This window comes from Mustelus asterias, chromosome 2 (assembly GCF_964213995.1).
Source record: "Mustelus asterias chromosome 2, sMusAst1.hap1.1, whole genome shotgun sequence".
In the NCBI taxonomy this organism is placed as follows: Eukaryota; Metazoa; Chordata; class Chondrichthyes; order Carcharhiniformes; family Triakidae; genus Mustelus; species Mustelus asterias.
The window spans coordinates 40,926,702-40,940,626 of NC_135802.1; the positions used below are offsets into that span (position 1 = coordinate 40,926,702).

Below are 13,925 nucleotides of genomic sequence, written 5' to 3' on the forward strand. Positions count from 1 at the left end.
CAAGTTAGATTCATTATGAACAAAACAAAGGCATTGCAAAACACACCATATATACTCAAGACTAAATTTGTGATTCAACTTAAAAAGCAATGAACTGCATTTAATCATTAATCTTATGTTTAAATACCCACCTTCCCATTGATTATTAAAAAAGTTGGATTGTGCCAGCTCATTTCTTCTTCCCCTCCCCTATACCCCTTTAAGTTTCATCATACATGCCAAGGAATTTTAAGTCACAGCCATGTATAGAGTTGAATTCTAATGGGACAGAAATATAAAGAGAAGAGTAACAACTTTAGTTTTCCAATTAAAACAAAAAGATTGCTGGGTTACTAAAAGTCCCAACATAAAACCATGTGCTCAAATCAAATAACATCAGCCATACAGGCATGGCTACAGCTTGTTTTTTAAGCAAATGTAAATAAGAAGTGACTTTTTGATACATCTAATTTTGATCAACAGAATTACACCTTTAGGTACTAAAGTCAGAAATTCTAATGTTGACAAACACTATGCTTTAAAAAAGGCAAGATCCTGGGGTTTCCAAATGGCTCAGCAAACTTATTCCAATTTGAATAGTTCTACAATGTGAAATGGAAACCCAGGCTTATTACTAAAATTATTTTTCCTTTGTATTCATGGGATGTGACCATTTCCAGCAAGGCCAGCATTTATTGCCTCTTCCAAATAGAAATAGAAATAGAAATAGAAACCCTACAGTGCAGAAGGAGGCCATTCGGCCCATCGAGTCTGCACCGACCACAATCCCACCCAGGCCCTACCCCCATATCCCTACATATTTACCCGCTAATCCCTCTAACCTACGCATCCCAGGATTCTAAGGGGCAATTTTTAACCTGGCCAATCAACCTAACCTGCACATCTTTGGATGTGGAAGGAAACCGGAGCACCCGGAGGAAACCCACGCAGACACGAGGAGAATGTGCAAACTCCACACAGACAGTGACCCGAGCCGGGAATCGAACCCAGGACCCTGGAGCTGTGAAGCAGCAGCGCTAACCACTGTGCTATCGTGCCGCCCTGGATAAGATATTGGTGAACTGCCTTCTTGAGCTATTCCAGTCCACATTGTGTCAGTGCACCCATGGTGCTATTAAAAAGGGAGCTTCAGGATTTTTATCCAGTGACAGTTAAGGCACAGTAACATAATTTCAAGTCAACATGGTGTGGAACTTGGAGGGGAATTTGCAGATGCCGACACATCTGCTGCTCTAGTCCTTTTTGATAGTAACGGTTGTAGGTTAAGAAGATTTACTAATGTCTTTCAATTGTTAACTGCCCTCTGAAATGGCCAAACAAGCCACTCATCTGTATCAAACCACTCTAGAAAAGTCAAATTACCTGCTCTCTATTTTACAAAGGGAATATATTGTTAGTTCACAGAAATGTGACTGTACAAGGCATTGTCTCAAATGGTTCTTACCTCCACAAAGAATCTGGCTTCGTGTAAGCTGTAGTGTTTAAATAGATTCTTCTATGTAAATGCAGCTCCTGTACATGAATACAAAAAAAACATTTTGAAATTATTGGAAAGATATTTAAGAACATAAACTCCAGTTTGCTATTAACTGGATGTAGCAGATAGTTCAGATCCAGTCTTGCACAATTTCTATTTCAAAAAATTAAGTATTAAAGGAGTACAATCAACAAGTTTCAAGTTAAATCACATCGTGGTGCAGCAAAGGGGATTTTAAAACCTGTGAATATCTGAAGCAAATAATAGATAAGAACATAAGAACTAGGAGCAGGAGTAGGCCATCTGGCCCCTCGAACCGACTCAGCTCCACTTACCCGCCCGCTCACCATAACCCTTAATTCCTTTACTGTTCAAAAATTTATCTATCCTTGCCTTAAAAACATTCAATGAGGTAGCCTCAACTGCTTCACTGGGCAGGGAATTCCACAGATTCAGAACCCTTTGTGTGAAGAAGTTCCTCCTCAACTCAGTCCTAAATTTGCTCCCCGTTATTTTGAGGCCATGCCCCCTAGTTCTAGTTTCACCCGCCAGTGGAAGCAGCTTCTATCTTATCTATTCCCTTTATAATCTTATATGTTTCTATAAGATCTCCCCTCATTCTTCTGAATTCCAATGAGTGTAGCCCCAGCCTACTCAGTCTCTCCTCATAAGCCAGCCCTCTCAACTCCGGAATCAACTAGTGAATCTCCTCTGCACCCCCTCCAGTGCCAGTATATCCTTTCTCAAGTAAGGAGACCAAAACTGTACACAGTACTCCAGGTGCGGCTTCACCAGCACCTTATACAGTTGCAACATAACCTGCTGTTTTTAAACTCCATCCCTTTAGCAATAAAGGACAAAATTCCATTTGCCTTCTTGATTACCTGCTGCGCCTGCAAACCAACTCCTCGAGACTCCTGCACAAGGACACCCAGGCCCCTCTGCACAGCAGCATGCTGCAATTTTTTGCCATTTAAATAATAGTCCATTTTGCTGTTATTCCTACCAAAATGAATGACCGCACATTTACCAACATTGTATTCCATCTGCCAGATCCTTGCCCACTCAGACTATCTATATCCCTTTGCAGACTTTCAGCTTCCTCTGCACACTTTGCTCTGCCACCCATCTTAGTGTCATCTGTGAATTTTGACACACTACACTTGGTCCCCAACTCCAAATCATCTATGTAAGTCGTAAACAATTGTGGTCCCAACACTGATCCCTGAGGCACACCACTAGTCACTGATCGCCAACCAGAAAAACACTCATTTACCCCCACTCTTTGCTTTCTGTTAGTTAACCAATCCTCTATCCATGCTAATAATCCATTACCCATAACATCCCCCTTCTCATCCTCTAAAGGATCAATGTTTACTTTAGCCACTCTTTTTCGTTTTATATATTTGTAGAAACTTTTGCTGTCTGTTTTTATATTCTGAGCTAGTTTACTCTCATAATCCATCTTATTTTTCTTTATAGTTTTTTTCATGGCTTTCTGCTGACCTTTAAAGATTTTCCAATCCTCCAGGTTCCCACTAATCTTTGCCACTTTGTATGCATTTCCTTTCAATTTGATACCCTCCTTTATTTCCTTAGATATCCATGGCTGATTATCTCTTTTTCTATAGTCCTTCCTTAAGCAAGCAGAACTTGCTGGAAGTATTCTGATCAAACTTCTTGGAATAAAGGTTGAGATTTTAAAAATGCTGGAAACACAGAGGTAATTTAGTAACAAAAAAGGTTAACATTTCAGATCAATTAAAACAGGGCTAGGTTTAAGTCTTAGAAATCATTCAGGTAGTTGTTAGGTGAAAATTAGCCAGGAAGATAAAATGCTGAATTTATGCTTAATGCACTGTTGTCATTACATAAGGAATCCGGCAAAGTACTCGTTATTGCATAAAGAATACAACAAAGTATCCTATTAGAAAAGAATGCATTTCACATGTCCGTATCTGAAAATGTTTATATTCATTTGTGGGACATGGGCGTCGCTGGCTGGCCAACATTTATTGCCCATCCCTAGTTATGAGTTCTCTATTATCCCCTCTTTAAATATCTATCGGATTCATTGTTTACATACTGCAAAATAAGGTAAAAATAGAATGCACTTTTTTTGCAAAATAAATAACCCTAAAATAGTCATTTTGAAAATATAATTAAGTGGCTTAATAGAAACATTTATCTGAAACTTTTGATTCAAAAAAAGTCAAAAGAAGTGATAGAGGCAGCCGAGGAAAAAGACAAGCAGTAGTTTGTCTCTTAAAATGAGTCCAGTGTGCAGGAAATCCTGTTCCTTGCTGTTCATGCCTCGAGATTTTCCATCACTTTAAAAGGGATCTCTAATTGGTGTTCTTGACATCAGAATCACTAAATCTATCAATTATGCAGTTGATGACACACCTTAGCTTCTTCACTGTACCACCTGACTGAACATGAAGGAAGTTTGGTGGTAGGGTAGGGGCAATTAGTTAACACTTTAAAACTCAACTGCACCAAGCACTCTGAATTAAAACTATTTTTAAAAGTAAGGAACACAACTACTTGAAACAGTCTGGATTGTCAAGCTACTGTTTAGATTCAAACACTGAACTGTACAAAGAGAAGCTCCTGTTTATCTGCTATTTGTGCAGAACTGGCTCATTTGGGGAGGCAATGGCCTCCTATTATCACTAGACTATTAACCCAGAAACTCAGCTAATGTTTTGAGTCTCCCGGGTTCGAATCCCACCATGGCAGATGGTGGAATTTGAATACAATAAAAAAATATCTGGAATTAAGAATCTACTGATGACCATGAAATCATTGTCGGAAAAACCCATCTGGTTCAGGGAAGGAAATCTGCCATCCTTACCTGGTCTGGCCTATATGTGACTCCAGATTCACAGCAATGTGGTTAGAACATAGAAAAGCTACAGCACAAACAGGCCCTTCGGCCCACAAGTTGCACCGAACATGTCCCTACCTACTAGGCTTATCTATAACCCTCTATCTTACTAACTTCCATGAACTTATCCAAAAGTATCTTAAAAGACCCTATCGAATCCGCCTCCACCACCACTACCGACAGCCGATTCCACGCACCCACCACCCTCTGAGTGAAAAACTCTCAACTGCCTGTAGGAAACTAGGGATGGGCAATAAATGCTGGCCAGCCAGTGACACATATGTCCCATGAATGAATTTTTTAAAAATCAGCTGGAATGACATTATGGTGCAGTACAATTAGCTTTAGCACACCTGGAGCAGAAATAAAACCAGCCAGAACTCCTACTGCTGATGGCCATCTGACAATTATTGCTAAAGTGTGCAAACATGGATCTCCTGAAAGTGCAGGATTAGTTCCTTTGTCTGAACAGCTTATTCATAATCAAGGCTAACATTAATCAAAGTCACTTGAGTGCATTACTGAAAGATAACCAACACAACTGGAATAAGTGGAACAGACAAATGCGTTTGAATTCTTTGAGGAGGTAACAAAGAAGTTAGACAGAGAGCCAGTGGACGTGATTTATTTGGATTTCCAGAAAGCCTTTGACAAGGTGTCATACAGGTAGCTGCTAAATAAGCTAAGAGCCAATGGTGTTAGAGGCAAAGTACTGGCATGGATAGAAGATTGGCTGACAGAAGGCAGAGAGTGGGGATAAGGGGGTCCTTTTCAGGATGGCAACCGGTGACTCGTGGTACTCCACAGGGGTCAGTGTTGGGAGCACAACTTTTCACTATATACATTAATGATCTGGAAGATGGAACTGAGGGCATGATTCCTAAATTTGTGGATGATACAAAGATATGTAGAGGGACAGGTAGTGTTGAGGAAGTGGGGAGGCTGCAGAATGACTTGGACATGCTAGGAGAGTGAGCAAAGTGGCAGATGGAATACAATGCGGGAAAGTGAGAGGTTATGCACTTCGGTAGGAAGAATAGAGGTGTAGACTATTTTCTAAATGGGGAAAGGCTTCAGAAATCTGAAGCACAATGGGACTTGGGAGTCCTGGTTCAGAACTCTCTTAAGGTTAACATGCAAGTTCAGTTTGCAGTTAGGAAGGCAAGTTCAATGTTAGCTTTCATTTCTAGAGGGCTAGAATACAAGAGCAGGGATGTACTGCTGAGGCTGTATAAGGTCAGACCCCATTTGGAATATTGAGAGCAGTTTTGGGCCCCATACCCAAGGAAGGATGTGCTGGCCTTGGAGGGGGTCCAGAAGAGGGTCACAAGAATGATCCCAGGAATGAACGGTTTGTCATACGAGAAATGGTTGAGGAGTCTGGATCTTAGAAGGATGAGGGGAGAATCTAATTGAAATTTACAGAATATGGAGAGGTCTAGATAGAGTGGACATGGAGAAGATGTTTCCATTAATGGGAGAGACTAGAACTTGGGGGCAGGTCAGGTCATTGAGTGACTTTAAGACAGAGATAGATAGGTTCTTGATCAATAAGGGGATCAAGGGTTACGGGGAGAAGGCAGGAGAATGGGGATGAGAATCATATCCATGATTGAATGGCAGAGCAGATCAATGGGCCGAATGGCCTAATTTTGCTCCCATATCTTATGGTCTTATGTATCCATATTTTGGTTGAAAGATAATTGAGATAAAACATAATTTCTCTCCCCACAGATGCTGCCTGATCCCAGCTGAGCTTTGTTCTTATTTCAGGTTTTGAACTGAAGGTTTCAATTGGCAATATTTCACTTTTGCTGCTTATACGTACCTCACCTAATATGGATTTGCTCAGTTATAGATTTTAATCAGCTCCTTTTGTAGGTCTCTAACTGCTTCTAATACAATCCCACCTACCCTGTAAATTAGTATTTGTGCATTTGACAAATTTATCTTTCATTTTCACATCCAAGTCATTAATATAGATTAGGAACAATAGCAGCCCCTGCACCATTCTGGGGACTGCATTCACTGTTTCCTTCACCTCCAACTATCTGAATTAACAATTTACCTTTAAGGTTTTTTTTGTTTTAGGACTTCGGAGTAGGCCATTCAGCCCTCTGAGCCTGCACTGCCATTCCATAAGACCATTACTGTGGTTTCAACTCCACTTTCCTGTCTGTCCCTCAAAATGCTTTATCAAAGCATAATCACTAGTGAACTATAATGTGGAGATGATGGAGAATCAGACAGACCAAACAGCTGCTGTCCGGACAAGGTGATAAATAGTTATTCATTGAATTATATTACCCAATATCCCTGAAGACAATTTTAAAAAAAATTATGGGATGTGAGCACCGCTGGCAAGACCAGCACTTATTGCCCATCCCTAGTTACCCTAAAGAAGGTGGCGGTGAGCTGCTTTATCAAACCCCTGCAGTCCTGAGGTGTAGGTGCACCCACAGTGCTATTAGGGAGGGAATTCTAGGATTTTGACCCAGCAACCATGTGAAGGAACGGTGATTTATTTCCAAGTCAGGATGGTGAGTGACTTGGAGGGTATCTCCAGGTGAGGTGCTCTCAGGTATCTACTGCTCTTGTCCTTCTAGATGGCAGTAGTCGTGGGTTTGGAAGATGCTGCCTAAGGATCCTTGGTGAGTTCTGGAGTGCATCTTGTAAATGGTACACATGGCTGCCACCGGAGGATTAAATGTTTGCAGAAGGGATAGTAATCAAGTGGGTTGCTCTGTCCTGGGTGGTGTTAAGCTTCATGAATGTTGCTGGAGCTGCACTCATCCAGGTAAGTGCGAGTATTCCATTACACTCCTGACTTCTGCCTTGTAGATGGTGGACAGACTTTGGGGAGACATCAAGTTACTCACTGCAGGATTCCTAGCCTTTGACCTGCTCTTATAGCTGCAGTTTTTATCTGGCTAGTCCAGATTAGTTTCTGGTCAATGGTAACCCCCCCAGGAGGTTAATAGTGGGGGATTCAGCGATGATAATGCCATTGAATGTCAAGGGGCAATGGTTTGATTTGATTTATTATTGTCACATGTATTAGTATGCAGTGAAAAGTATTGTTTCTTGCGTGATATACAGACAAAGCATACTGTACATAGAGAAGGAAAGGAGAGGGTGCAGAACGTAGTGTTACAGTCATAGAGTGTAGCATTTGCACATGGACTGCTTCAATATCCAAGGAGTCCCAAATGATACTGAACATTGCACAGTCATCTGCGAACATCCTGACTTTATAATGGGAGGAAAATCATTGATGAAGCAGCTGAAGATGGTTGGATCCAAGACACTATCCTGAGGAAACGCCTGTAGTTTTTATCCTGGAGCGGAGATTACTGACCTCCAATCACCACAACCATCTTCCTTTGTGCCAGGTATAACTCTTCCCCTTGATTCTAGTTTTGCTAGGGCTCGTTGATGCCATACTCTGTCAAATGCTGCCCTGAGGTCAAGGGCAGTCACGCTCACCTCAACTCTTGTATTCAGCTCTTTTGTCCATGTTTGAACCAAGGCTGTAAAGAGGTCAGGAGCTGAGTGACCTTGGCAGAACCCAACGTGAGCATCTGTGAGCAGGTTATTGTTTAGTAAGTGCCGCTTGACAGTTGTTTGGCACACAAGTAGTCCTGTTTTCTAGCTTCATTAGGTTGACACCTCATTTTAGGTATGTCTGGTATTGCTCCCGGCATGCCCTCCTGCACTCTTCATTGAGCCAGGGTTGATCCTCTGGCTTGATGGTAATGGTAGAATAGAGGATATGCTGGGCCATGAGGTTACAGATCATGGATGAGTACAATTCCGCTGCTGCTGATGGCCCAAAGTATCTCACGGATGCCCAGTTCTGAGCTGCTAAATCTGTTCAAAGTCTATCCCATTTAGCATGGTGAGAGTGCCACACAACACAATGGAGGGCGTCCGCAATGTGAAGACGGGACTTTGTCTCCACAAGGATAATGTGGTGGTCACTCCTATCGACAGTCATGGACAGATGCATCTGTGGCCTTTTAGGTCAAACCAAATAAACGGACTCAGGTTGGTGAGGATGAGCTCAAGTATGTTTTTCCCTCTTGTTGGTCCCCTCATCAGCTGCTACAGTTCCAATCTAGCAGCTATGCACTTTAGTACCCAGCCAGCTCAGCCTGTAGTGGTACAATCGAGCCACACTTGGTGATGGACATTGAAGTCCCTCACCTAGAGTACATTCTGCACTCTTGCCACCCACAGTGCTTCCTCCAAGTGGTGTTCAACATGTTACACGTGGGTCATTACATCTTTGCCGCATTAACGCATTGAAGAAAAACACAGCATTTGGAAGGCACTATCATAGAATGGTGCAGCACAAGAGGAGACCATTCAGCCCACTGTGCCTGTCTCAGCTCTTTCCATTGACCTATTTTATTAGTGCCACTCACTCCCTGTTCTTTCCCCATAGCACTGCAAATATTTCTTCTTCAATTATTTTCTTTTGAAAGTTACTATTGAATCTGCTTCTACCACCCTTGCAGGCAATAGATTCCAAACTATAACAACAACGGTAAAAAAGGCCTGGATTCTGTGGTTATACTGACAATAACTGTTAGTATTTGCCATAAACACAATTCAAAATTTGAAACTGACTGCAAATTTTGGGATTTGCACATGCACAACTGAGGATATCATAGAATCATATCATAGAATCATAGAAACCTACAGTGCGGAAAGAGGTCATTCGGCCCATCAAGTCTGCACCGACCACAATCCCACCCAGGCCCTACCACCATATCCCTACATATTTTATCCACTAATCCCTCTAACCTACGCATCTCAGGAAACTAAGGGGCAATTTTATCATGGCCAATCAACCTAACCCGCACATCTTTGGACTGTGGGAGGAAACCGGAGCACCCGGAGGAAACCCACGCAGATACGAGGAGAATGTGCAAACTCCACACAGACAGTGACCCGAGCCAGGAATCGAACCCAGGTCCCTGGAGCTGTGAAGTGGCAGTGCTAACCACTGTGCTACCGTGCCGCCTGAAAGTGTTGTTAGTGACTTTTCAGACTTCACTTTTCAGAAATCATTTAAATTGACATGAACTTCGACTTTATATTCTTGGTCTCGCTTTAAAACCACTGGCAAATGTTGCACCTTATTGAGAGAAATGGAACCGATTTTTAAAATAGCACACTAGTTCACAATTACAACCACCACTATGGTCCTGGAAAAAGATTTGTATTTCTCCAAATTTGTCAAAATTCTGTAGATTTTTCATGTTTTTAAGTCTAAGATATTTCAGCTTCCACCTTCAGCCAATTTGCATTTCCCAATTTTCTTGAGAAAATTCACTTTCACTTCACTTTCTGTAAAATGATGAAAATAAAAAGGATGATAAATACATTTTACTTATGAATTAGCTGTGAGAATACTTTGATGTAATCGGATGCTTAGTCTCTTAAACATTGCTGCTCGTCAGAGATCCCCAGAAACAGCTGGCGCATGTTGAGAAAGATGAAACCACGCCAGAGATTGCTGTTGTGGGCAGCTTTTTTTTAGATCAGTGACACGTGCTGTCACTTTAATGCTGACTGCAAAGTCAGAAAAATTGCATTTATACAGCGCCTTTCATGACCTCAGGATGTTTCAAGTAATCAAGTAGTTTTGGAAATGTTGTAATGGAAACACAGCAACCAATTTGCAAACAACAAGCTCCCACTTAAACAGCAAGTGATAATCACCAGTTATCCTTTTTGTGGTGTTGATCACATTGGGCAGGACATCAAGGAAAACTCTGCAGCTCTGCTTGAAATTGTACTGTGGGATATTTATGTCCAGCTTAGAAAGCAGAGAGGGTCTTGGTTTAAACATAGAAACTAGAAGCAGGAGTAGGCCATTTGGCCCTTTGAGCCTGCTCCATCATTCATTTTGATCATGGCTGATCATCGAATTCAATATCCTGATCCCCCTTTTCCCCATATCCCTTGATCCCTTTAGCCCATAGAGCCACAGAAAGGTCTCATCTGAAAGATGGCACCAATGATTACTGCAGCACTTCAATACTGAACTGCCAGGCTAGATATTTTCAGACCAATATTTTCTTAAGTCACCTTTAATTTGTGCCCTCTGGTTATAAACACTCCAGCTACTGGAAAGTTTCTCCTTCTTTACTCTACCAAAACCATTCATGATTGAGTAAATCTCTATCAAATCTCCTCTTAACCAAGACTGTTCTTTGGCTCGTGAGATATAGGGACATGGTGCCAGAAAATTAGAGAATTGCAAATGTTAAAAAGGTTATTTTTAAAAAAGGGTGCAAGAATAAACACAGCAACTACAGGCCAGTCAGTTTAATTTTTGTGGTGGAAAAGCTTTTAGAGGCCACAACCTGGAACAAAATTAAATCACTGCAGATTAATTCAGGAACGCTAGCAGAAGATTTGTTAAAGTAAAATCGGGAGGTAACAGAAAAGGTTGATGTAGTTTATATGGATTTCTAAAAGCTTTATAATAAAATGCCATACTATAGACTTACCAGCAAAGTCCATGGAATAAAAGGAAAATGACAGTATGGACAGAAGTTGGCTGAGTGACAGAAACCATTAGTGGTGAATGGTCGTTTCTCAGACTGGAAGAAGGCATATGGGGGGTGGCGGTCCACAAGTCCATACTAGAACCACTACTTTTTTTGATATATATTAATAACCTAAACTTGGGTTTGCAGATCACAATTCCAATTTAGGAGCAGTCAGTGTGCATATGCAGCACAACTTGGACAATATTGGACTAACAAGTGGCAAATAACATTTGTGCCACACACGTGCCAGCTAGCAACCATCTCCAATGAGAGAATCCAACCATCTCCCCATGATATTCTATGGTATTAATATCACTGAATACGCTATCATTAGCATCCTGGTGGTGACCATTGACTAGCCACTTAACTGGACTATTTAAGTGCCATGGCTACAAGAGCAGATCATGGGCTGGGAATTCTGCAAAGAGTGACTCACTACCTGACTCCCATCTACAAGGCACAAGTCAGGAATGTAACGGAATACTCTCTCCAGTTGTCTGACGAATGGAGCTCCAACAACACTGAAGGTCAACACCTTCCAAGACAAAACAGCCTGCTCGACTGGCACCCCATCCACCACCGATGCTCGGTGGCAGTAATGTGTACCATCTACAAGAGGTATTGCAAAAACTCACCAAGCTCCTTCAACCACACCTTCCAAAGCAGTGACCTCCACCACGTAGGACAAGGGCAGTAGATGCATGGGAACACCACTACCTGCAAGTCCCCCTCCAATATACACACCTTTCTAACATGGAACTGTGTTGCTGTTTCCTTGCCATCTCTGGGTCAAAATCTTGGAATTCCCTTCCTAACAGCACTGTGGGTGTTCTGACAACACATGCCACAGACTGCAACAGGGTTCAAGGCAGCAGCACACCACCACCTTCTCAAGGGTTCTGAGGGATGGGAAATAAATCTTGACAGAGAGAAAGAAACTGACAGTCATTCTGGCTCAAAACGTTAACTCTCTGTACACAGATGCTGTCAGACCTGCTGAGATTTTCCGGCATTTTCTGTTTTTGTTTGAGGCAGAAACAATTCACACTGCCAGCAAACTAGTGGACACAAATTTACCTGGAGTGGAAAAAGATGCGACAGTGAGGTGAGGGAAAACTTTTCCAGACAGCGGGTGATTTAAAGATCTGGAATGTACTGCCCAGAGGCAGATTCAATCGATTGATTGAGTTATTGTCACATGTATTGGTGTACAGTGAAAAGTATTGGGACACGCAAGGCGGAATAGGGATACAGGGAAAAAGTAGGGCGGTGGGACGAGCCGAGCTGCTCTTGTGGAGGGCCTGCACGGCCACGACGGGCCGAATGGTACTCCTTCTGCGCTGCAATTTTTCTATCCTTCTCTACATGTGACCGAAATACATCCCGGGGAACTATTGCTGGCGATGAAAAGGCTGTTAAGCAGGCTCAGGAGGGGACGGGTGGGATAACTCTGCACAGGGGTGACCTTCTCGTCACCTTTCGCGGCCGTGGCCTCGCTTCCTTTTTTCCCCTCAAGTGTCTGTTACCTTCACAAGAGCGTGTCGGTGACGGGCTCCGGCACCCCCGGCCTCTCCAGCCGACGGAAGGCCGGCCGCAAACGTCTCGCGGTCCCGGCATCCGTTAAGCAGGCCGCACGCGCTCAGCGCGCCGCGCGCCAAACCGCTCCTCCTGTTCCACGCGCAGCAACGGCTCAAAAGCAGCGCCATTTTTTTTTACCGGCTCCTCTTCTCCTGTCCTGTCCCGCCCCGTTCCCTCAGCCCGGCGAGGGAGCTTGGGAATGTGTCGGCCCGAGTGTAATAACACAGAGATTTATATTAAAAACCAATAAAACAACCCGAGAGGAAACCTATCAGTAAAATAATAACCATACTCAGGAAAAAAAGGGGCTATTTTCGTCTTCTACTTAAAGGTCGATGTAGTCTGACCCGGAAATTATTCTTATTAAACTCTGGAGCGGGGACACTACTTTTAGGGAGCTTTGAAAACAATGTTTTGTTTTGAATGTATATTTGTGGCGATGCCTCTTCAGCAATTCGACCTTTAATCATGGTTCTTTTCTTTAAGATACCCGAAGAGCCTGTGGGAGAAGCACTGACTCTTCCTGGCTTTCCACTGGCCAATTGAGATGGTGCAAATCTACAAACATTATTCATCCTGTTTTATTTCTTCACTTTCCTTCCGAAAGAAAAGTGCTTCCCTCTCTCCCAGCCGAATGAAATTGTTTCGCATTTTGTGTATAGAAAAATGGACGTTGGATTTTTGCCAAGATCAAAGTAAAGAGAACCGTGGTTGCAAAAATGCTCAAACCTGATATGACGATGAAAATGATGATGATTGTGGGGTTGATTTGGGAGTCAACTGTTGGGATTTTTTCTCGAGGAGAAAGAACAGAATTTGAAGCTGCTTCTGATCCTGAATGTAATTCAGTTGATTCTCGCCATTATTTTGCTGATGGTGATAACTTGGGTTATAGCCAGATTAACCGTAAAAGGATTTCCATGGATTTGTGGAATTTAACATCTCAAAAGTTAATAGGTAAAGTATTTTTTTCCAGGTAGTACAAGTGCAGCAGTGAGCAGGTTATTTACTGGTCGAAGGGGTTCATGAGTTGAGAATACCATGTAGATGGATGGTGTGTTCATAAAGTTTTGAAATACTTTATGGTTCTAATAGCCTGGCGTCACACTGATGATTCATTCCTCTGTCTCATGCACAAATAACCAAAAAGCTGTACCTTCATTTGTGATTCCAATGCAGTACCTTGAATTTCAAATAGTAAGAGTCATAGAGGTTTACAACATGGAAACAGGCCCTTCAGCCCAATTTGTCCATGCTGCCTTTTTTTTTAAACCCCTAAGCTAATCCCAATTGCCCGCATTTGGTCCATATCCCTCTATACCCATTTTACCCATGTAACTGTCTAAATACTTTTTAAAAGACAAAATTGTACTTGCCTCTACTACTACCTCTGGCAGCTTGTTCCAGACACTCA

General features: G+C 42.3%; 2 protein-coding genes across 9 annotated transcripts in view; one reads left to right on the plus strand and one right to left on the minus strand.

Moving 5' to 3' along the window:
* pdss1 (prenyl (decaprenyl) diphosphate synthase, subunit 1) overlaps positions 1 to 12,805 on the minus strand; it is a 35,853-nt gene extending 23,048 nt beyond the window's left edge. For 5 of the 7 annotated variants that reach the window (XM_078234040.1, XM_078234020.1, XM_078234000.1 and 2 more), the window contains exons 1-2: positions 12,460 to 12,680; positions 1,445 to 1,512 (exon numbers count right to left, since the gene is read on the minus strand). In XM_078234040.1, the coding sequence (XP_078090166.1) occupies positions 1,445 to 1,512; positions 12,460 to 12,639 (248 nt within the window). In that variant the 5' untranslated portion in view covers positions 12,640 to 12,680. Of the gene's footprint in view, positions 1 to 1,444; positions 1,513 to 12,459 lie in introns of all 7 variants that reach the window. The other 2 variants (XM_078234010.1, XM_078234061.1) reach the window with 2 other exon arrangements.
* A 62-nt stretch (positions 12,806 to 12,867) lies between these two features.
* LOC144507140 (protein nucleotidyltransferase YdiU-like) overlaps positions 12,868 to 13,925 on the plus strand; it is a 77,594-nt gene continuing 76,536 nt past the window's right edge. The window contains exon 1 of one of the 2 annotated variants that reach the window (XM_078233942.1): positions 12,868 to 13,468. In XM_078233942.1, coding sequence (XP_078090068.1) covers positions 13,231 to 13,468 — 238 coding nt within the window. In that variant the 5' untranslated portion in view covers positions 12,868 to 13,230. The remainder of the gene's footprint in view (positions 13,469 to 13,925) is intronic. The other variant, XM_078233933.1, reaches the window with a different exon arrangement.